General features: G+C 36.4%; 1 protein-coding gene across 2 annotated transcripts in view; it reads left to right on the top strand.

Annotated features, from left to right (window-relative positions):
- The first annotated feature begins 6,249 nt into the window (after window positions 1-6,249).
- ODF2L (outer dense fiber of sperm tails 2 like) overlaps window positions 6,250-24,469 on the top strand; it is a 38,792-nt gene continuing 20,572 nt past the window's right edge. The window contains exons 1-8 of one of the 2 annotated variants that reach the window (XM_060024783.1): window positions 6,250-6,407; window positions 13,005-13,177; window positions 15,089-15,221; window positions 15,920-16,045; window positions 17,374-17,433; window positions 17,561-17,632; window positions 18,181-18,297; window positions 22,733-22,918. In XM_060024783.1, the coding sequence (XP_059880766.1) occupies window positions 13,065-13,177; window positions 15,089-15,221; window positions 15,920-16,045; window positions 17,374-17,433; window positions 17,561-17,632; window positions 18,181-18,297; window positions 22,733-22,918 (807 nt within the window). In that variant the 5' untranslated portion in view covers window positions 6,250-6,407; window positions 13,005-13,064. The remainder of the gene's footprint in view (window positions 6,408-13,004; window positions 13,178-15,088; window positions 15,222-15,919; window positions 16,046-17,373; window positions 17,434-17,560; window positions 17,633-18,180; window positions 18,298-22,732; window positions 22,919-24,469) is intronic. The other variant, XM_060024792.1, reaches the window with a different exon arrangement.

Here is a 24,469-nt window from a genome sequence, read left to right as displayed (position 1 = left end):
GCTGGGCCCGTGAGCCATGGCCGCTGCGCCTGCGCGTCCGGAGCCTGTGCTCCGCAACGGGAGAGGCCACAACAGTAAGAGGCCCGCGTCTATACGTTGCTAGGATGACTTATCTAAATCAAATATTAATGCTGTGAAGAGCTGACTTACAAGGTAAGTTGAATAAACAGACTGACTAGATGAAAAGATCAGGCAATGACTGAGAAGGAGTTGGATCTTGAGAATTGTCGTGAAGCTGTTTGAGTAGACTTAGATAATTCTATCATCTTGATAGACCCTAGAGAGCTTTTTGCTTTCTGAAAAACTCCTCCTTACCTGTCTTATAAGGCTGGTCTTGTCTTCTTTGAAGATTCTGAAATAACTTCATCTGAGGAATTTACCTTCTCATAACTCACTGTTATCATTTCTTTATACCTCTAGACCAGCACCATCCAGTAGAAATATAATGTGAGCCACATATGTAATTTTAAATTTTCTAGTAGCCACATTAAAGATAGTAAAAAAAAAAATGGTTAAAATTAAATTTTAATAATATATCGTATTTAACTCAATATATTCAAAATACTATCATTTCAACATGTATCCAATATAAAAATTATTAATGTATTCTACATTCCTTTTTCATATGCAACATCAGTGTGTATTTTGCACTTAAAGTATATCTCAGTTTGAACTAGTCACATTTTAAATGTTCAATAGCCATAGGTGGCTAGTGACCTCTGTATTCTCCATATCGGACCAGGGTTTCTTAATATCATCATTATCGACATTTAGACTGAATAATTCTTTTTATGTGTGGGCTGTCCTGTGCATTGTAGGCTGTTTAGCAGCATCCTTGGCCTCTACCCACTAGATGCTGGTAGTACCCCCCCCCCCCCCCACGCATACCTCCAGTTTTGACTCCAAAAAAGAATGTCAAGAACCACTGGTATAGATCTACAGAGTTGGTAGATGTTCCTACCCAGTATATTATGCCCCGGTATATTCCAGGGCATAAGTAAAAAGTCTGGCCTAGGAAAAAGCTTTCACACTAAAAAATAGGCAAGATTTTGCTTATTCATATTGGCAGAAACCTATGGAATATGATAATGAATTCAAGGGTGTTAGAACGGGCATGAAAGAATATAATTTTTGATGAGGCAAAAATTTTTAATATGGATATACTTATCAGAGGCCTTGGATTCATCACGCTTGCCTGAGCATCTGGGAGTTGTTCTAAAGGTTTTCTTAGTTGGTTGGTTGAAACCTGGACTCAGTGGTGGCCTGCACTAAATAAAGTTGAGATGCTAGAAATCTCTCGATACATTTTAGAGGATTGATTTAAAAGACTTAGGGAGATAGGATGCTTGGAATGGATTTATCATTCCAGTCACCTATTCATTAGGTCAGTATTCATCATGACCCAGTCACCTATCTCCAAATATGTCCTGAGAAGGCCCAGAAGACCTTCTCTTCACTAATGCACTGAGAAAATAGTGAGGAGAATGCCAAAATCCTTTGAAATTACTGTAGCTTCTGTCCTCTAAGCACAGGGATGAAATTAGGAGATTATGCCATTGAAAGGGATCCCCAATTCCCTAGTGGACATAGTAGGATCCAAAAGTGGCAGAGACCAAATGACTGCATTTAACCATCAGAGATGAGGTACTGGTGGTTACCATAATGGACAGGAGCACCAGAGTAGTAATCATAGTCATTTGACTAAGAGGGATCTTTTTTTTTTTTCTGCGGTACGCGGGCATCTCACTGCTGTGGCCTCTCCCGCTGCGGAGCACAGGCTCCAGACGCGCAGGCTCAGCGGCCATGGCTCACGGGCCCAGCCACTCCGCGGCATGTGGGATCCTCCCAGACCGGGGCACGAACCCGTGTCCCCTGCATCGGCAGGCGGACTCTCAACCACTGCACCACTAGGGAAGCCCCTAAGAAGGATTTTTAACAGTGGATAATTGATCATGATATCCCTACAATGAAATGGACGGACAGTCTGCTAGGATCCTAATTGATCTGTATAATGAGAAGTTGATAGATCTGATAAAGAGAGACCTAAACTTCATTACCTTAGTGGGGACCTACAATATCTTGTCATTGGCTTCTTAACTCATGGCTATTAAAATAGGACCACCAGTTGGTAGCCCCTGGAACTGTCTTTTCTACAGAAATAGTAAGCCAAAGCAATACCATATACCTGGGGAAATTCTAGTGATTAGTGCCACCATCGAAGACTCGAAAAATACAGGGTGATGATTCTCATCACACTAGCATTTAACCTACCATTTGGCCTGTGTAGAAGATGAATGGGTCGCCTAAGATGAATTGGTCTACATCCAGATGTAGTCTTTTTATTAGGTGAATAAGCACAATTCTTAACACCTAACGTTCAGATATCACTCTAAAAAATGTCTTTTATTCATCCTAATATGCATGAAACAACTGAAGTCATTCACTTTCATTTGGAAGTGAGAGAATGGGGGAGAATTTATTGCTTTATGTAAGGGCTTTGTTAATTCTTTAGCTCCCTGTCATAATTTAGTGTGCAGGAACAGTGATGATTTCCTCAACTTATGGGACATCACTTTTGTCTACTACATTTATGATATTGTGCTGATAGGACCTAATGATCAGGAAATAGCACATACCATAGATGCCTTGTGTAGTAAATTGTCTTTCCCATAGATTCTATGGACCTTGACACTATCCCATTCAGAGGTGGAATGTTTTACTCTTTCCCTCAGATTTGGGCTGACTCTCTATTTTATTTTAGATAACAAAATGCAGCATAAGTGATTCTGTGTAACTTCTGTGGCCATAGAGCTGCAGCTTCTGCATTTGTTGCTTGGAACACTTACTCTTGGGATGAAGCTGCCATGAAAAAAGCTCAGTTCGGTCACATGGAGAACCAATAGATAGAATGGAAGAGGTCCTGGCCTCCTGAGTGAACCCAAGTCACCAGACATAAATAAAATCATCTTGGTTAGTCCAGCTTCAGCAGCAATCTGGTTTCAACTTGGTGAGAGACCCCAGCTATTGCCACATGAACCAAAAAAACCACCCAGCTGAACCCTGCCTGAACTTCTCAAAGAAGTTCAGAACAAATAAAACAGTTTTTGTTTCAATCCACTAAGTTCGATAAAATAAGAAAAGGAAACCAAAACATACTGGAAAGAACACATGCAATTCAGAGTGGGAAAATGACAATTCAGGGTTCTGCTACCTTACTAAAATTTCTTGGGCCCAGTGGTCTGGGATATATTAGGTTACCCCCTCAATATTAAAGTTGTTTCAACTTGCATCCCCTTGGATCACGATGTTGGCGAGGGTCACTTATACAGCTGCATTCAGGGAACAAGGCTGTGCCTTGAAAGTCAACTGGCTCACAGGTCTACCACCTCAGGTGAGTGGCTCAAACAGCTGGGATCTGGATGGGTTTCCCTCTACAGCAGGGTAATTGGATTTCTTATATAGTACCTGGTTTCCAAGAGAGGAAAGCAGAACCTGCTAGGTCTCTCAGGGCCTAGGTCTGGAACTGGTCTCGGATCACTTTCACTACATTCTATTGTTCAAATTCAAGAGGAGGGGAAACAGACTCCACTTGTGATTTGTGTACAGGGATGAGAAGAATTGTTTGTATGCCATTTTGGAAACAGTTTATTACACCACCAAACTTTTTTAAATTGCTTTTTTATTTTGCTAAGTATTGCTATTCATCCTGTAACTTTTAACTTTTTATTTCATTGTTTGCAATTTTTACATTATAACATACATTTGTTGTCATGAAGAAGAAAAACACAGTTTTCATGCAACATTGAATTGTTGCATCTTACATACAAATGTCCCACTAATGAGTTTAATGATTTCAGGTACTTGATATTTTAAATGCTTTATATCAGAAGTTTGCACACCATGTCCTGTGGGCCAAATCTATCCTATTTTTTACTTATTTTTGTAAATAAAGTTTTACTGGAGCACAGGGACTTCCCTGGTGGCACAGTGGTCTTAACCACTGCCTGCTAATGCAGGGGACACGGGTTTGAGCCCCGGTCTGGGAAGATCCCACACACCATGGAGCAACTAAGTCCGTGTGCCACAACTATTGAGCCTGCGCTCTAGAGGCTGTGAGCCACAACTACTGAGGCAGCATGCCCTAAGTACTGAAGACCACACGCCTACAGCCCATGCTCCGCAACAAGAGAAGCCACTGCAATGAGAAGCCCATGCACTGCAACAGAGTAGCCCCAGCTCACGGCAACTAGAGAAAGCCCACACGCAGCAACGAAGACCCAGTGCAGCCAAAAATAAATAAATAAATTTATTTTAACAAAAAGTTTTATTGGAGCACAGCCAAGCCATGTATTTATGTATCCTCTATGGCATCTTTTAAGCAACAGTGGCAGAGTTAAGTATGACAGAGGCTGTATAACCCACAGAATTTAAAATATTTAATGTGTGACCCTTTATAGAAAAAGTATGCTGGTCTCTGCTTTAAATTATGCAGAAATCCTTGGTGGAATGTTTCACAGGTGGTCAAGTGTTTAATGATACTTGGGGAAATTGGGGGTTTTGAATGTGCTGGAATGAACTGTTATTTTCCCATTTATGTAAAAATGGAATAAGGGGGGCTTCCCTGGTGGTGCAGTGGTTGCGAGTTCGCCTGCCGATGCAGGGGACACGGGTTCTTGCCCCGGTCCGGGAAGATCCCACATGCCGCGGAGCCGCTAGGCCCGTGAGCCATGGCCGGTGAGCCTGCGCGTCCAGAGCCTGTGCTCCGCAACGGGAGAGGCCAGAGGCCCGTGTACTGCAAAAAAAACCCCAAAAACAAACAAAAAGAAAACAAACAAAAAAAAATGGAATAAGGGATCTTTCTATCCAAAATTCACTATCCAACGAGATTTTAGCAACAGATTAGATTTAGAGGATGAGGGATGCCATATTTACTTTACCTGGACAATTCAGTTAAATAAGTCAGTTTGAGAATCTTATGTAATCATTTTGAGATTTTGTGAATGTTTCCTCTTGAATGTCTTACACAGGTGGTAACTTACAATACCAATGCAATTTAATTAAAATAAGTATTTTTCTTAACAGCAGCCTAACATCTGTGTACAATTATTTTTCTAATTATGGCAAGTTAGCAAGGTTAGCTAGAATCCTAGCTTAGTGCTAGAAAAATCCCGAGAATTATGTTCCTTGCCCCCAACTCTACCTGTCCTCTTCCTCTTTTCTTTTTTATTTTTGCAGATGAGAGGACTAGCCCAGAGAAGCTAGTTGACTTGCCGAAAGTTATGATCCATCAGTGAGAGAGTAGGTACGTATATCCGCAGTTCCCCGTGCTTATTAACATTTGCATATATGGAAGCTAATGTGTTGGGGAAGCTAATGTGTTGGGGAAGCTAATGTGTTTTTTCACACACACACACTGTATTTTATTTTTACAAGAGATAAATAAACTGGTTGGGGAACTTTTTGCTGGACAATCATAGCGCTGGGGGAGGGGGGGCGGCGGGGGGGGGAAGCATTGCTGGAATCATCAGTGGAAAATATTCTTTAGTGAAACCAATAAGACGTACGCCATGGTTAAACTGCTCAGTTGATAGTGGCTCTATTTGTGAACCTAATGTGATAGCCTACGATTTTGAACGTTAGGTTGAGGCATTAGATAACTTTTTTTTTTTAACTTTTCCAAATAGAATCTGGCCTTGTTCAGTTTATAAACCATACCAGCTGGCTGTAGCACAGATACAAATAATTTGTGACCTGAAAGATGCCTTCGAGATCACCGTCCGGTTCCCTCATTTAACAGGAGAAAATAGGCCCAGGGAATGATCTCAGATAAACAGATTTTAGCTGTTTACATTTATAACGAGCTTTCTTCCAGTCGCGGTTGCCTTGGTTTTTTCAAATCTCCTCCTTTAAATAGCAAAAGCAGGACACTTGGAAGCCAAGTGTCAGAAAATTTGGAATCCATCGGCCTTACTTCCCTTTCTGGTTGAACTCAGTTAAGATTTTAGTAACTACACACAAACGCTACCCTTCTCGGAAAACAAACGGTCGCGGGGTCGGGGGAGTTCACTGGGAGAACCAACAGAAAGACAAAGCTGCTCTCCCGGGCTCCGCCCCCTCACTCCTGCCAATAGCAGCAGACGCCGGCGCTCGCTTTCCCGAGCTCGGCCAATTGGCTGCGCCGCTGCGAGCCCGACGGAAGGGGCGGGGCGACCGTTGCCAGAGAAGCCATTTGCTGGTTACCAACTCCGCTTTGTACCGCTTGCACCTTGTTGGGCGTTCTGCCACCGCGAGCCGTTCTAGGAGTTCGCCTGCTTCCCGCGTCGAGTCCTTGCCTTCCTAGCTTTCACCAGCTGCACTGCCCCCCGCGTCCCGCTCCGTTCTAGCCGACCCAGGGCTGGAGAACACAGGTATGCTCACGGGCGGCTTACACTAACGTTCGCCGAGCGTCAGCCTTGGCGGCCCTGGCGGACCCCTTTCACAGCGGAGCGGCGGCGGGCTGACGTCACGGCGACGTACTGACGCAGCGGTAGGGACGTCGGCGTGCTTTTGGAGGGGGAAGCAAGCTTCCTGGGCTTGCATGGCCGAGGCTTAGTTATCGCGGGCAGCTCTGGGGGCGGGGCGGTGGCCAAGGTGGGTCACGGAAGTGAGAGGCCCTCGCGTCCACCCAAAACTGAACTCAGCCGCTTTCTGCCTACACCGTCCTCTCCCCCCAGACAGACAGCCTGGGCTTGGGAAAGGCAGCGAGGAAGTGTGTGGTCCCTGGGACAGCAGGGCAGATCTTAGCCGAGGTGGGCTTGTCCAGGACGGAGCCCTGACCCGGCCGGCCCCGGGCACTGCATCGTTGCTTACCGAAATAGTGCTCTCTTACGTATACGGCTGTTTTTAAAATGCCCACCATATAATGTGCCAGACTCTGGTAAGCTCCGGGGCTCCTTAAGTAAAGAATACTCCAGGCCTCGGGGAAATAATTCGTTCTCCAGGGTCCTAGAGTGCAGCCTCAATTCCTTTAAGTGTGTGGTTTGGGCAGGTCACTAACGTTACTGCCTTCAGCTTCCTTTTCTGTAAAATGAGGAGGATAAGTCACTTTAGAGTGGTTGTAATAAAAGAGATTAAGTTAACCAGTGCCAGGTTTTGAGTAGGTGGTCAGTAAGTGGTGCTTGTTTAGTGAGGAAACCATAGCCAGACTTTGGCTGGTGTTGGGATAAAGTCTATTGCAGAGACGAAGTTTTCCTATCATCTCACACATAGTAAGGTTTCAGGTGTTTTTGAATGAATGAGGTTCTTGGAGTAGTTTTAAGCACCACTTGGTTAGTTATGGTTAAAGGAATAGACTGCGGTAAGCCTGTCGGCTTTTAAAATGTGTTTGATACCTTTCTGCTTTAATAAGATTGTCACGGCAATGTTTGTCATGGCCCTTAACAACCAGGTATCCATTTTTTGCTTCTCATTTTCTTCTAATTTCACAATTGATGTGTATTAATAGGATAGTTTTTGCATCTCAAACACCCAGAGGTATGAGAAAATGGCTTTGTTTATATTGCTACTAATCACTGCTTAGTTTGTGCAAGTGACTGAGACCCAAGTATCTGGGTATAGCAATGAGGTTGACAGAACATCTATCCCCTTGGGCACAGTTCTGTTGGAAGTCAATAATTGTTCTCCTGGGCTCTGGTTTAATAGAACTCAGTCAATTTCTGACTACATTGAAAATGACTTGTAATAATTCTGCAAAGAATAGATTTTGAAAGGATTGTTTTGAAGTTAAGATTTGGTTCTATACAGATAACTCAGATCTGCAAGTAATTTCAGGAATGGTGAATGACTCAGGACGATTTTTTTTTTTTTTAAATGAAAAAAATTAAGGAGAAGGCCTGGTGGGAAAGCAGCCCCAACAGAGTGACCAAAGGGGTCCTAAATTAAACAAACAAAACTCACCACCTGTAAGTGTTTCTACTTCATTCTGTTCAAACCTCATGACAGCTTTGGCTGGCAAAGCTTATTCTCATTTTGTAGGAGAGAGAACCAAAGGGCTATTGAAGCTAAGGGTTGTCTGTGTCAGGTGGCTCATAAGGACTGTGAACTGATGAATCTGGCCCAGTGTTCTTTCTTTTTAATATGCTGCCTCTGGGTCATCAGGAATGGTTAAATTATGTTCAGTCTATCTGTACTCCGAGAAGGAAGAAATAAGACATACTTTTAAAAGATTTTCTTCAAACTGGTCTAAATTAATTTTTGTATTTAAAAGAATAAGTAATCATTTCCTGCAACTTAGATGTGGAGCAATCCATTCAGATGGTCATGGGTAAATGAGGGGTTACATTTGATCATTTCTTTCCATACTGATCTCTTGCTATTCCTGTATTCTAATTCCTTCATTGTTTTTCTTTTTTTTTTTTAAATCACCAGTGGCAACAACTTTTGATTTCTTCAAAAATTTTTGTTGGAAAAGAATGTTGGAATTTCATCTCTCTTGGGACCCTAATAACCTGATCACTGCTTCTCCTCTCGTCTCCTCCATATGCCGAGTCTATTTTCCAAAACACCACTGTACTTACCTTTTATTTATTTTATTTATTTATTTATTTTTGCGGTACGCAGGCCTCTCAATGTTGAGGCCTCTCCCGTTGCGGAGCACAGGCTCCGGACGCGCAGGCTCAGCGGCCGTGGCCCACGGACCCAGCCGCTCCGCGGCATGTGGGATCTTCCCGGACCAGGGCACGAACCCACGTCCCCCGCATTGGCAGGCAGACTCTCAACCACTGCGCCACCAGGGAAGCCCTGTACTTACCTTTTAAAAATGCACTTCTGATCTGTCATTCTCCTGCTTAAAATTATTTAATGGTCTGTCTTAACCTTTAGGAAAAAATTCAAGCTCTTGAGCTTGGTATACAGTGTCTACTTTCATGTGTCCAGTCTCATCTTTTGCCACGTGCCCTTTCAAATCATGTACCGTCATGATTCCTTGTTCTTGCTGGTACTTTACCCTCTATCCGGAATGCCTGTTTTCTGTTCCCTTTTGCCAAGCTCAAACTTGTTCTTCTGGACTCTACTGAGGATCCATCTCTGGGAAGTCTCCCAGGATCCTGCCAGTTGCTTTTGCAGTACCTGATGAGTCCCCGTCATAGTCTTTAGAACACTGGATTTTAGTGGTCTGCTCACTGCTCTCTCTTTAGACTTGTAGTCTGTGCCTTCAAGGAGCTCAATCTTATTCATCCTTCATTTCCTTGTACAGAACAATTTTCTTTTTTTTAATATAAACTGAATTTATAAGAGTGCTAAAACACTCTTATAAAAGGGAAGTTTGTATGTTACTTTCAGCTGTGTAGATTCTTATATTTATATTTCAGTACCTGATGGCTTTCATTCAAAACTGAGTTCCACCACTTTCTTACTTGTAATCTTGGTCAAGCTGTTTTCTAAAACTTGGTTTCTTCAATGAGTAGCCTTTAGATGATAATAGCAACAGTGTAGGTTTTTGGTCAGCGAATGCTGTTAATAAATGGCAGCATGTCATGCTGTCCTTTTGTTGAAGAGAAGGAAAATGTTTTATGTTTATCTGATAAAGGATGCTGACTATTTGGGGTTAGACAATGTTCTGAACATCTTTGGTCCCGTCTTCTGGATAATTGGGTTCTCTGTGGGGCTTCCTCTCAAAAGTGTTTCAGTTTGAACAATAAATTATTTGGTGACCCTAACTTGTATATTGGAACCTAACCTATGCCTCTCACTGATTAATTTTTGAGGGTAGATGGTGATGGGTATATTTGCCCTCACAGATTTAGTAGCAAGTTTAAAGAAGAACTAAAATATTACCATTTATGGAGCAATTAAATTCTAAACTGTATGATTCTGAGAATATTATTAGATGTTTAGGATTCTTGGTGGGCTGGATCAGTCAGAGGAACATTCTGAGAAGGAGGGAGGACTTGGGCCTTGAAAGTATGTATGTATCCTTTATTTACAAATCAGTCACTCTTCCTGTCAATTTTTTTCCCCCGTATTATCCAATCTGCAACGCTTTTATTTTTAAATTCCTTTATTCATTGGACAGAAGCACTAGCTAATTACTTTTCAAAGTTAATCTCTCTATATCAGAAAATGTTTTTTCCAGTTTTGATAGCCTTTACTGATAAGTTCAGTTTTCCACTTCTGGTTATTTTTACTCTGCCTACTTCCAAATTTCGTATACCTTTTTTTTTTCACTATGGAGTCCAAAAAGGCATACAGTTACTTCTCTAGTAAACTTTTGACTAGTGTTTAGTGTGGGAAATTAGCAACATTCCTGTATCTACTTGGTATTCTTTGCTGAATATTTCATAGTGAATTTTTCAGTATAACCTGTGTGCTTTTGTTTGAAGCCAGTGGGAGCTAGTTTTCCAAGGATTAGTGTTTGGCAAAACAAATTGAAATCTGCAAGATTCATATGCTAGTCTCTTTAGAGAGATTAGTTTTGAATACATACTTGGAGCTGGTTAGTTTATGTAGAACAATCTAGGTGCTGCGGAAGGTCATGGACTGATCTTTCTTTTCTCTTACCATGGCCAGCATCATGGTCCCTGAACAGCCATCCCTCAAATACTTGTTGCTGGCCAAAATGGAACATAGTTAAATGAGTGTAGCTGGATCAGCATAAACCCATGACCACACCTGGAAGAAGCTTTAAGTACATGCCTTTTGGGTAGGGGACTGATAAAGTCATTTCTGTATAGGAAATTTAATTCTTTCAACATTAAAAATATTTTAAATTGCTATTCTTTAGGGATTTGATCATTAAGTATGTGTGCAGAATATGTGTCTTTGTTTCACCACTAACAAGTTATACAAAAGTATATTACATTTGTAAATTGGCAGTTTATTCTACATAATTGAAAACATTTTCTTGTGAAATGTCTGCTTTTCCACTCAAGAATACATTTGGTCTCCCAAAATGATAGCATTTTTTATAAAGGCAGGATTTTTTTTGCTAAAGAAAATTATTACATTGTTCAGCACACATATGTTTTTGGTTAAAGTATGGTTACAACACAAAAATAGTGGAGTACCTTGGAACCTCTCAACAATATTTATCCTATATTCACTTCTAGATTGTGAGAATATGATAGTTGATAATTTCTATGCAAATATTTGAGACATACCCAGTTCTCTGTTTCACGTTTTGAGAAATCAGTAATGAAGATACATTTTAGAATGTTGGGCTAAAAGTCATTCTAAAAATCCCTATTTTTATAATATGTTAGTTTTATTTATTTACCCTTTAAGATAAGATACAATTACTTATGTTGTATGATTTTATCATGTGACAAAACTTATAGAAAAATTATATAAATAGCTGCCAATAGCCCACAAAGCCAAGCAAGAACTAAAGTACTGATACCAAACTGAATCTTACCTCATAAAATGTTTTCAATAAATTGAAGATCTCTACCCTCTTACACTGATTTGTGAACTTTTATTTTAAATATATGAACTATTTTTCTTTTAATTATCCCTGAAAAGATAAGTAAAAAAGCAGCAGTCTTTATTCATCTTATTCATTAATTGCTCTAAGCCTTGAGTCCTCTCCTTGAAATATTGCTTAGCTTTTACAAGACTTACAGGTGCTGAGGATTCCAATAAATAAGACGTTCTTTTTTGAGATTCCATTGTACAGAGAGACGAATATTTAAACAAGTGAATGGACAAAAGATAAGTACCAAAACTGAACAAATCAGTAGATGATAATTTTCTTGATGGCAGTGACTTATCCAAGCATATTCTTCTTCAACTTTAGGTTTGGGTTTTCATTTGATTTTGTGTATCCACATGTTTTAAATTTTTCTGGGCTACCAATAGCTCAAAATGTTGTTATGTCCTAATAACAGATGCGTGTTTGCAGCATTCAGGTAGATCATCTTAGACTATATGTATCTTATTCAACATTTCCATTTTGATGTGAGTTTCTAGTATTGAAAAAATATGAGGATGCTTTTCACTGGCCTGTATCCTAAATATTTATCTTTCTGGTATACAGAACCTTTGGACAAAAAAAAATAGATAAATTTTTACAGACATTTGAAGATTTCTGAATTGCTAATTAAATATAGTGAATAATTTTCAACCTTTAATTTCACATCTACTTAAAGTATTGAAAATTCTTGAACATATGTATTTTATGATACAGATAAATAAAAATAAATTACAAAGAGGTAAAATATCTCTGAAAAAATGCAGAAAACCTTAAATATGACATTTGATTTTGTATAAACAAAGTTAGGGAGACACATTTCCATATATTAGATTTGAAAAACTACAGCCTTAATGATTGCCAGAGCACTAACTCATTACTTAAAATGGAATCGTTTTGAAGAAATTTATAAATATTCACATTTTAAAAATGACATCTCCAAGTTTGAGAGAAAACAATTAGATTATTTAGTAAAACTTAGAAGTAATGTCATCTGTCCATTCATTATCACCAAAGAATAACTTAGATTGAGCTTTTTTAAAAAATATGATTTATTTATAGGAATAAATGAATTTAATATTGAAAAGTCTACTTTAAGAAAATAACTTCTTTGTAGCTATTGTTGCCAAATACTTTCAAAAGTATCTTAAATTTTTACTGTTACAGGCATGAATAACATACATTTCCTATTGGATAAATCTAATGCAACTGAGAATGATAGTTATTCTGTGGTTTTTATATCCATTTTCTAGTCCGATTGGATTAGGATATTATTATAATACTTCAAGAAATAGACTAATAGTAATTTCTACATTCTTGTGAGTATGTAGAAAATAGTGGGCCTTTTGGAAACTGTATGGAAGTTGGCAATCGTTGAATGATTATGCTATGCAATTTTGATACTATTTTGAATTAGTATCACAGTGAGTAGCAGTTATAATTTCAAGTTTGTCTGTGAAATATTATTCTTTTACAGATCTTTAGGATTTTTATCTTATTGGGTAATAGCAGAAAAAAAGAATCTACTGAAATGATGTTTAATAATTAAAATATTTCCTAGATTTCAGCTTATGTGGAGAATTTGTTGTGGAAGCCACCTATAAATCCATTTACCGAATTTATGGAGAAGCCTACAAATGATGGAAGTCATTCAGAAGAACTCTTTTCCCATTTTAAAAGTATACCAGAGAAAGAACATTTACCACGGCATGCCAGTGAAAGTCATCTCAGCTGGTATTCTCAACAATAGCAGGGGATAGCTTAATTTTTTGATTTCAGGGTTTCATACTGTAAATTTCCATACTGTAAATTATTTGAATCAAATACAGCATTCTTTCAAGAATATCATCTAACAGCCTAGTAATTTATATTTATTTAATCTGATTACAGATGTACTCATTTAGCAGAATTTGCCTAGTTATTTTGGAATTTTAGTGAAAGCAATTAAAAATGAAAACCTTACCTATAAAAAAATTTGCAAAGTATGTATCTTTCTAACTAATGTAAATGAAAATATAAATACTATGGAATATTGGAAATTTAGTTAATGAGTACTACTTCACTGTCATTTGGGATATTGCTATCTAACAAATACCTGTCATATTTTGCTTCTTTAGTATGGAGAGTGCACTTGTTATTTGTACGACTCATTGCTCCCCAAAATAAGTCTTAAAATACCATGCTTGTTGCTATGGATACTATAGTCCAACTTCTAGTTTAGCTTAAATGAAAATGATGTTTGGTCATATATAATCATTCTTGACTTTCTGTACATGGTTTTTAATAATGATAACTGTCTTTTGTAGCAACCATCTTCATTGGGCCCATCATTTTAAGACATCTTAAGTGGTACTTAAGAATACAGTCTACTTCTTAGAGACATAGCCTCTAAGATGCCATTCATTGTTGCTGAGCCATTACATTATGTTCCATAAAAGAAAAAAGGTGTCAATTAAAGAAAGACACAATGCTTTCTTATGGCTTGGAATTTTATTTATAAATATTGAAAAAACTCCTTCAAACTTATACATAGATTTTTAGTCCAAATAACTCTGCACTTATATAAAAATAAAATGTGAATGAAATAAAGTAGGTAAGGTATTCTCAAAACTTCCTTATACTCAAAGCCCAACTCTTGTGAGTTACTTTTTGACTCAGAGTTATCCTTGCTATTAAGAGTATTGGTGATATGTACTGGTATTTCTTAGGAGCATCTATAACTGAAATGAAATTTATTGGTGATGGGCTCTTACAATATACAGCAAGCCTACCTTGGGGTCTTGCTTCTAGAATGTTGCTAAACATTCCTACTTCAACAACTCCTCCAATCCCTCTCTATGACCCTTTGTTGTTACGGGTTAAAAAAGTGCTGTACCCCATCTCTGGGATGTTCTTCAAAACATTGGATGCTCATTCTGTAAGTTCTGGACCTGTACAGGAAAGACAGCTAAGGACTGCTTCCAGACTGACAGAGATTGTAAGAAGCGTCCCAATTTCGGGATGTAAAAATGTGAGCCCCCATACCCAAAGATGTATCTTACAGTGATACACAGTAATGTCTGTGTAAAACGTAATCAAGAAAGCAAATATTATCAGTTTTGTTTTGAATGATAATAATGTTTTATAAAGCCAAATGTGAAGGATTTTTAGATATTTGAAGAGGTTTAGTTTTTTGTGTTCCATTTGTTTAGCTTACACATTTCTCTGGAGGATTTTTTTTGTGAAAAACAATAAGTTTCAAGAAAGCATTTTGGAATAAGGTCTAGGAAGACAAATCTTTTGGCTTTGGAGTAAGGGAGAAGGAAGGGAAGAAAAAAAGACACGAACACATTCACACAAATCATTTTACAAACAGGAGAAGAGATGTTCAATAATTATCAAATAGCACAGGGATAATTGCTGTTGGTAGTCTTTGTGTCTTACATATCTTAACATTTTAAAAACTGTCTTTCCATGTATAGTTAAGTGTAGAAAAAATATGGAAGTACAGAAAAAATTCATTTTCAGTGAAAATTTACTGTTATATTTTGCAGAGCAATTTATGGAACTGTAGTATTTAATCATGCTATGCTCTGTTTGCATTAAAAGCATAACTAGTTTATGTAACAGCTTTAACTTAAAGTTTATTTGTGCATATCTAATTAGCCTAAAGCAGGACATCCTAATTGAGAAGACCAAATTGGAAGCAACATTTAAGGAAGCCGAGTTAGCAACTTGTTCTGTAGAATTACTTTTGCCATTATTTAAGGACACCATTGAAGAGATTAGTTTTGAAAATGTGAGTACTTGCCTAGTGAATGTGTAATAAAATGAGAAGCTAGGATAATACTCAGAATTCATTAACTGAGGTCTCATATCTTGTAGTAGTTATGCTCACATACTGGTATTTGATATAAAAAATGCAGGTTTATTAGTGTTTTTCATTCCTCTGTCATTAATTGCAATTCTTTTCCTCAAAGATAATCTCAGGCATGTATTTGATGAGACGTTAAGCTAGAAAGTACCTTGGTGCTTGACTAGAAAGTACCTTGATGCTTGCCTTACCTGAGTTGAACTAGAGTCAACTTTTCTCAAGAGTGAATTTAAAATATTCTTCACTCTCACTCTTCACTTTCACTCTTGAGAGATGAAATATATTTTCTGAAGTATTGGGTGGAATAGAAACCTCTATTCTAAAAGTTCAGTGTACTAAAGTTTGAGTTAAGGACAAAAAAATAGATTGTATTCTATTAGTTTTATTAAAATAAATGCCTGAAATACTTTAGGGTTTAAGCCCTTATTTTGATTTCATTTTACTTTAGAACCATGTAACATATACTATTTACTGCTGAAAAACCTGGCATATCTTACTACTTCTATGTGCAAAAGAATGATTTTATTACTAGGAAAAGTATTCTTTGATAATAGTAGTAGTATATTTTAGAGTGTCTTAATGCTATGTCTTAAAATGTGTATGTGCTTCTTATATTTTGTCAGACTGATCTTTCTGCATCCAATTTGAAGATTTCTAAACAGAAGGAAATATTAAGAAAAGAATTAGACTCTTTTAAAGATTTAAAACAAACTTTAGAACATCTTCTTAGAAAGACAGAACACCAACAGGTAAGAAATACTAAGCACTATTTTAATAGTGATATTTCTCGCTTGAAGGGTATATTATTTCTTGAAATTAAAATATTGGTATATTTGAAATGGAAATGATTCTTGAATTTTTGTTTGAAATGGCAATCATTAACCCCCACTTTCAATGTTTCATAAATACTTTTACATGAAAGCAGCATATTTTTATAGAAAATATATTTTTATTTTCAATCTCAAAAACTTTCATTATTTGTTATACTTCATTTCAATTGATTACAATAAAATACTCTTAGAATTTAAGCCCTTGTGTACATTGTATTTATACATTCATATATTCCTTTTTTAACAGTTTCACCGAGATATAATTCACATACCATACAGTTCACTGGTTTAAAGTATGCAATTCAGTGATTTTTAGTATATTCACAGAATTGTGTAGCCATCACCACTATCAACCTTAGAGCATTTTCATCACTACAAAAAGAAACCCATTGCTCTTTAGAATTTTACTTCCCATCCCCACTACCCCTCTTTAGCCCATTATCTACTTTTTTTCTGTGGATTTGCTGATTTCAGATATTCCATATAAATGAAGTCATACAGTATGTATGACCCTCAAAATGAATAAACATTTTTCGTTCTCATTTAAAATATCTACATGGAATTCTGTTACTGATTTGCTGTAATTTTTTTTTTTAATTTTTATTTTATTTATTTATTTTTGGCTGTGTTGGGTCTTCGTTTCTGTGCAAGGGCTTTCTCTAGTTGTGGCAAGCGGGGGCCACTCTTCATCGCGGTGCGCGGGCCTCTCACTATCGCGGCCTCTCTTGTTGTGGAGCACAGGCTCCAGACGCGCAGGCTCAGTAGTTGTGGCTCACGGGCCTAGTTGCTCCGCGGCATGTGGGATCTTCCCAGACCAGGGCTCGAACCCATGTCCCCTGCATTGGCAGGCAGATTCTCAACCACTGCGCCACCAGGGAAGCCCCCTGCTGTAATTCTTTAAAACATTTCTTTTTGCTAGACTTTAGGCTGTTTATAATTTTTACCTGTTTACAATCAGCATTGTGAGCCTTCTTTGTATACAAGATTTTTATTTCATTGGCTTGTACTTTATGAGGCATTATTTAGAAATTAATTTAGTAAATTAATTGATTTCATAAATTATGGATTAAAAATTGATTTGGAACACTTAAGTAAAAATCTTTCTTATGGTTAACTTTTAAAAAAACTGAACTATGCATAGTAGTTGTCCATATTAATTTCTTAAGTGATGCTTATTCCATTTTCTACTTTTTTATGTAGAGAAATATAGTTTGGGAACACTGATTTACAACTTCTTTTTTCCACAGAGAGGGGACAGTTTATCCAGCTTGTTAGATAAGCTAGCTGATAATGAAAGTGAAAACACTGTAAGTCTTTTTAGACTTGGTGTCTATTTTTCTGAAATTTTTTGTTTGTATGCTGGTTGGTTTTATAAAATTAGCCAACATTATCCAAGTTGTGATATTTCTAACTTTTACATTATATTTGCTGAAGAATCTTAAGACGAAGGTACTTGAAAAGGAGACCTATATTCAAGAACTTTCTTGTTTGTTTCAGAATGAAAAGGTAAGCAAATTTTGAGCTAATTCGTCAAATTTTCTTAATATTGACTCCCTCTTTCTCTTCTTTCCCTCCTGGCCCCCATATCCTCATAAATACATATAGAAATATTTTTAGATTATTTGGACATTTTTACAAGTTTATGCATCAAATATAATATCTTAATTTTTTAGAGTTTTTTTTTCTTTTTAGATTTTTGTGGTATTTCAATCAGGGTACTTGGCCTAAGTCAGGGACCTATGTATAAATATATATTTCAATTTTAGTATAAATTAAGGAATTTCTGTGTTTGTAGGAGCATTTTAGACATACCCATAATTTTACTTAGAAGGACAGACAGGAACTTTTAAAAAGAGATAATTAGGAGTTATTAAATTAAAAAGGGGAGGAGAAAACATCCCCCTGGTTTTATATAAAATCCATTTGTAATTGGGGAAGTGTTGTACTTTGCTCTTTAGCAACTTTTTAGATCATGTCTTAGTACGGTAAAGTTTAATATTGTGAAAAAATACATCAAATAACACATTTTTGCTTTGTTTTGTTTTCTCTTATAGGCAAATGCTTTGAAAGCAAGCCGTTTGTCACAATCAGTAAAAGTAGTACATGAACGACTACAGTTCCAAATTCATAAAAAGGAGGCAGAGAATGATAAATTAAAAGAACACATAAAGGTTGTAAATATTCACCCATATTTATAGTTTAATTGATAAAACTAATGGACAACAATAAAGTCTTTGCTTAATTCTGGAATTGAGTGGTTTTGAAAGAATCCAATTTTAAGTGTTGCCATGGGAAGTACATATTTGAGGTAAATCTTAAGATTTCTGGTCTGTCTAAAGATTTGGCTCCAAATACCAATATAAAAAAAAGAAAAATGCTGTGACTTTTTAGTACCAATCTGGGAAGGATTTATAAAGTTCTAATTACTTTAAAAATCTCTCCTATTATCAGTTAATTTATATAAACTTGGAAAATTAATTTGGAAATTTGTTAAATATAAAAGAGAAAATTAAAATACTGAAACCATTAATATTTGGTATATAGTATTTAGTCTTTTATGCATCTATACATATACATACATACTCTCACCCATATTTAGTAAGCAGACAGTATACTAATGGTAATAACGTTAAGATCAGTTAACCTTGCCTTGGTGTTTAGGTAATTGAGTAACCTCCTTGTTACACAGTTTAGCAGGATAATTAAGAGGAATTTTCTGGTTTAAACTGAGCAGTTTAAATATTCTTGTGGAAGTCTCACAAGATGAGATGAGATGAGAGTTTGAGGTTGAGATGAGAGGTTGAGGTTGCTGTGGTATGACACAAGCTAACTGGATCTACTGTCGTTATTTTTGTCAACGGAAAAGCAGTGTTCTCGCTTTTGTAAGAAGTGTGTAAAGACAAACCTCACTGAGCGTGAGGACTTCTGTGTTAATAAATTTCTGTTTGCTTTTATCCTCCTGAATCATGGCAGATTTCTGCAGTCCAGGCACATGTTTCAAGACTGCATATGGGGGGGTTGTTTATTTTTTCTTCAATGGCAAAAAGCTTTTGCCCATCAAAGGGACATTAAGCAGGCTTATGTGGGATATAAATTTTGTCTTTTGTCTGCCTACAGGTGCTTTTAAGCACTTTCCCTCAGAGATTCCCTGTGTTTTTTGCATCGGTGTCCTAGGGCACTGCAGATGAACTAGAGTTGAAATTGCCTTGCTCTGTCATGGTAAATACAAGAGAATACATGTAATTTAACATCTCAGATCATATACTTCAGTTTATCTTACTTACACAACTTTTAATTTTGTCCTCAAATAGAAGTTGGGGAAGTTCTTGAAAATACTTTCTTCAGTTTAAAAATAAAATATTAAATAACTTTTTAAAGTTAAGTTTAACAGTTCGTTTTTAGATAATTAGGAGAGTGAATATAAGGCTAAAATCCTAAGTTTTGCCATGATATTCACCCGTCTAATACTTTGAGTTCACATCCCCTTACAAAATGCTACTGTTTAGAAATGATTAGAAGAAGTTGCGTTAGGTCATGGATTTTTTTACATTCCTTCTAACACACAGTTTTGGAATTTATTTAGGTTTAACAAGTTTTTTTTTTTTTCTTTAAGACTACAAACACAATGAACGAACTCAGTTTAGCAATATAAATTTCATTTTTTTAGTATTGTTGATGACTCAAAAATTGTATTGGGTCTTTTAAAATTTTTAATTACATTATAATTCTCTGAGAACTACCCCAAATGTACTTTTAACTCATTTTTCTTCCTAGATCTTTAAACTATAGTAATTAGAGTTAGAATATTTTCACATTTTAGAAGAGACAGAGAATAATTATCTTTATAATATGCTGCAAATATAATTCTTAGGAAATAGGAAAAGGCAAATAGTTGACTCTAAATATACGTCCATTCATTTGGCAAATGACTGTGAAGGGGTTATTGTGAAACTATAAAAATAATTTGATAGTTTCAGCACACTTCCTAATAGTGTTCAGGCATGGGATTTGATAAATCTAGTGGGAAAGTCTTTACTGGAACCTTGTTCAAAAAAATTTATTTCACCTTTAGTGATAAAGGTTTTTTAACTGACAGCGTAGCTGTTATTCATGATGTGATGATGACACCCTGTGGTTTTTTAGAGGAATGACAGCTGTATTTCTTGGGTTGGTGGAGAGGGTTCTTCGCTTCTCTTAAGTAGACTTTTCATACTTATTTAAAATGTTTTCCCCAACTACGTATTAAAACGTTTCGTGGGATTTTTTAGTTTAGATAGATTTTTAAAGACAATTTAGGAATGTTTTGCTTCTTCTCTTAGTCTACCAAGTTACTTTTCAAAGAGATCAAGTCTTTAGATCTTGTTTAAGATGTACTTCTTTTTTTAAAATTTAATTTAATTTTTTATTGGAGTATAATTGCTTTACAATGCTGTGTTAGTTTCTGCTTTATAACAAAGTGATTCAGCTATACATATACATGTATCCCCATATCTCCTCCCTTTTGCGTCTCCCTCCCACCCTCCCTATCCCACCCCTCTAGGTGGTCACAAAGCACTGAGCTGATCTCCCTGTGCTATGCGGCTGCTTCCCACTAGCTATTTTACATTTGGTAGTGTATATATGCCTATGCCACTCTCTCACTTCGTCCCAGCTTACCCTTCTCCCTTCCCGTGTCCTCAAGTCCATTCTCTACATCTGCATCTTTATTCCTGTCCTGCCCCTAGGTTCTTCAGAACCTTTTTTTTTAGATTCCATGTATATGTGTTAGCATATGGTATTTGTTTTTCTCTTTCTGACTTACTTCACTCTGTAGGACAGACTCTAGGTCCATCCACCTCACTACAAATAACTCAATTTTGTTTCTATTTATGGTTGAGTAATATTCCATTGTATATATGCGCCACATCTTCTTTATCCATTCATCTGTCGATGGACACTTAGGTTGCTTCCATGTCCTGGGTATTGTAAATACTGCTGCAGTGAACACTGGGGTACATGTATCTTTTCGAATTATGGTGTTCGCAGGGCATATGCCCAGTAGTGGGATTGCTGGGTCATATGGTAGTTCTATTTTTAGTTTTTTACGGAACCTTCATACTGTTCTCCATAGTGGCTGTATCAATTTACATTCCCAACAATAGTGCAAGAGGGTTCCCGTTTCTCCACACCCTCTCCAGATTTGTTGTTTGTAGATTTTTTTTTTTTTTTTTTTTTTGCGGTACGCGGGCCTCTCACTGTTGTGGCCTCTCCCATTGCGGAGCACAGGCTCCGGACGCGCAGGCTCAGTGGCCATGGCTCACGGGCCCAGCCGCTCAGCAGCATGTGGGATCTTCCCGGACTGGGGCACGAACCCGTGTGCCCTGCATCGGCAGGCGGACTCTCAACCACTGCGCCACCAGGGAAGCCCTATTGTTTGTAGATTTTTTGATGATGGCCATTCTGACTGGTGTGAGATGATATTTCATTGTAGTTTTGATTTGCATGTACTTCTTAATCTCAATTTTAGTGGAAATTAAGCATACTTTTTGTTGATCAAAAAGTAGAAAAGCTCCATCTTTTACTGTCCTTTAATTTTTTTTATTAAAATGTCCAAGGAATGGAAGACTAAAACTTAAATTCTGTAATAATTTTACATTCTTTTCAGAATTACACAACTTTCAAAAAATGTTAAGGCATTAAAATCTTAAGTCTTTAAATTCTTAGATAGTTAGTACTCAAATACTTTTAAATAGAAAGTCTTAAGATAATTTGAAGTGAAAACATGAGAGTTATCACACTAAATCATCTTTCACCCAACCTAATGTTCTGTGTCTGGTTATAGCCTCAAGAAATACGTAAGGAAACAGTTATGTCAATTAACACTATCAAATTCAATGGATAGAAACATGCCCTCAAACATCTTTTTACCCTTTTTTAAATCCTAACTTTTTTATCCCAACTCTTATTGAACCCTGTGTAGTTTTAGAATAATAACTTCCACAAACTTACTACTTATTAGGCAAAGTAGTACTTTTATTGTCCTTGATGTAACTCTTTCAAATGTCAAAGCATGCTCCTTAATTCTAGTAAATTAAAATTTGGTAAATAAGTTTATGTTTATCTCATCTATACTCTTCATGATCTATAGATTTTGATCATATATCCTTTAAGCATTTATTATTTTAACTAAAGAGTCCTAATATATTTGGGGAGCTACTGATTCCTTTGAGCTTTTTGTACCTGTTGTTTGAATTGTCTCCAGCTAAATTATGTTTTTTCGATTTGCAGTAACTAGTACTATGTATAATCTAGATGGGAAATTTTTAAAAATTCTAGTTAATCAAAAAAGTTTTAAGGAAATTAGTGTTTTTACTGTAATCACCAATATTAGTATCTTTAGTAAGAGTAATATTAGTTTTATATAGGTTTATACATTTTAAATTTGCATTCTATAACTGGTTACAAATAAACATTGGTGAAATCACCTTTCTTCACTGTTTTGCTTTTTATTAATCTTATGATTAATCCTTTTGATAAATTCTATGTGGAAGATTTTACATATTTTCACAATGTTTATGTAAACATTGGCATTCTAAAATAATTTAATTACTGCTAATGTTTTTTTAGAGCTTAGAAACCAAAATATCAGAATGGAACTTGCAATTGAAAAAGAGTACGCATGAGGCTGTAACGATGAAAGAATCAAGTAGGCAAAAAGCTATAGCTCTAAAAAAGGCATCTAAAATTTACAAACAAAGGATTAAACATTTTACTGGAGACGTGGAAAACCTTACTTCCCAAATTAGAGAGCAGGTAAGTTATATACATTCTTCCTTAAAGAATTGTTTTATGTACTTAGTTTATGTAGTTAACCTCATAATGCTTAATACAATAATTTTGTTAGAAAAACTTTACTCATACATTTTTGCTTTAGCCTTCATTTTGAAAGATTACGTAAAATGACAGATTTGCATATTGAATTATATCAGCATTTCCTTGGGGCTTTATTTAAAGGATATGTTAAGTCCCAAAGCATCTGTGGTCAACTAAGGGTAACACCACTTCAGTGCTAATAGCATATTAACATTGAATTAAAGCACATTAACATAATATTAAAGGCTCTGAGAAGGCCTTCAGAAAACATAAAGCAGTGCCAAGGAGGGTATTGAATTCAGAGTTTTCCACCACTTATTTAACCACAGAACTCTTGTTCTACCCACAAAGCAACTCTTGGAACTGGTTCTGAGGAATACCAGATTGGGAAATGCTGATTTATGTTAGTAGACCGTATGACTTTATTCAGTAATTCACTTCACTTAAACTCCGTAATGCATTTAAAACCATTTGCTGACGTAAACCCACCATGTGAAAGTTATCTTTGGGTGTATTAACAAAGTTGAAAAATGGACTTAGCGTTTTGTTGTTTTTGATGAATTATATTTATTCAATTACCAGTTAATAAAATATTTACTCTTTTTAATGTCTCACTGGTATCCTACCTCTTAAGAACTTACGCTGTGGCTTGTAGAATTATCAGAGGCTTTTAGAAATGAAAACAGACTTGCATAAATGCTTGTATAAACAAAACAACCTAATATTTTATAAGTTCAACTGTTAACATTTTAAAACTCTTAATATTTAAACTACATTCAGAAGAACTTAATTAGATGAAAGAATTGAGCATTAAGTGCAAAATCTATAAGGCTGTAGGCCTAGTTGAATGCCTGAAAATATTCTTGAGTGGTAAAAACTAATTGAGTCATTAACATTCTTGGGATTTTCCTGTTTAACTAGCACCATGTCACCCACGCCCCAGATCATAGTATAGGAAGACTTCTCCATTTGTTAACCTTGTGACTTTGGGTAAGCTTCTTAACCTCTCTAAGCTTCAGTTTCCTTATTGATAAAATAGGGGATAATAATACTGCCTGTCTCATACGATTGTAAGGAGGAATAAAGGAGAAAATATATGTCAAAGCACAGTGCCTGGCCAGACTACATTTTTGCCATATTGGCCTCCTTTCTATTCCTCTAATGCATGGAGTGTGTTTGTTTCATTGTTTTGTGCTGTTGCCTGTGGCTGTAATGTTCTTCTCAGGCTCAATAATAGCTGATTCTTTTAAAAATCATTCTGGTATCTTTTTACTTGACATCTCTTCAGAGGGGCCTTCCTTGACTTCTCCTTTAGAAGTAGTCCCACAACAATTAATTGCATCAAGGTCTTAAATTTTCTTCTTAGCCCTTATTTTATAGGTAAAATTTCTAAATATTTTAATTTATATTCTAATATAATTGTCCAACTTACACTTTATAATGCATATTAATATTCATTTACATACAATATAAAAACAGAAAACTAGTCTT

Source organism: Delphinus delphis, chromosome 1 (genome assembly GCF_949987515.2).
Source record: "Delphinus delphis chromosome 1, mDelDel1.2, whole genome shotgun sequence".
Taxonomy (NCBI): Eukaryota; Metazoa; Chordata; class Mammalia; order Artiodactyla; family Delphinidae; genus Delphinus; species Delphinus delphis.
Note: the sequence above shows the minus strand (reverse complement) of the source record. Positions and strands in the feature narration are given on the sequence as shown.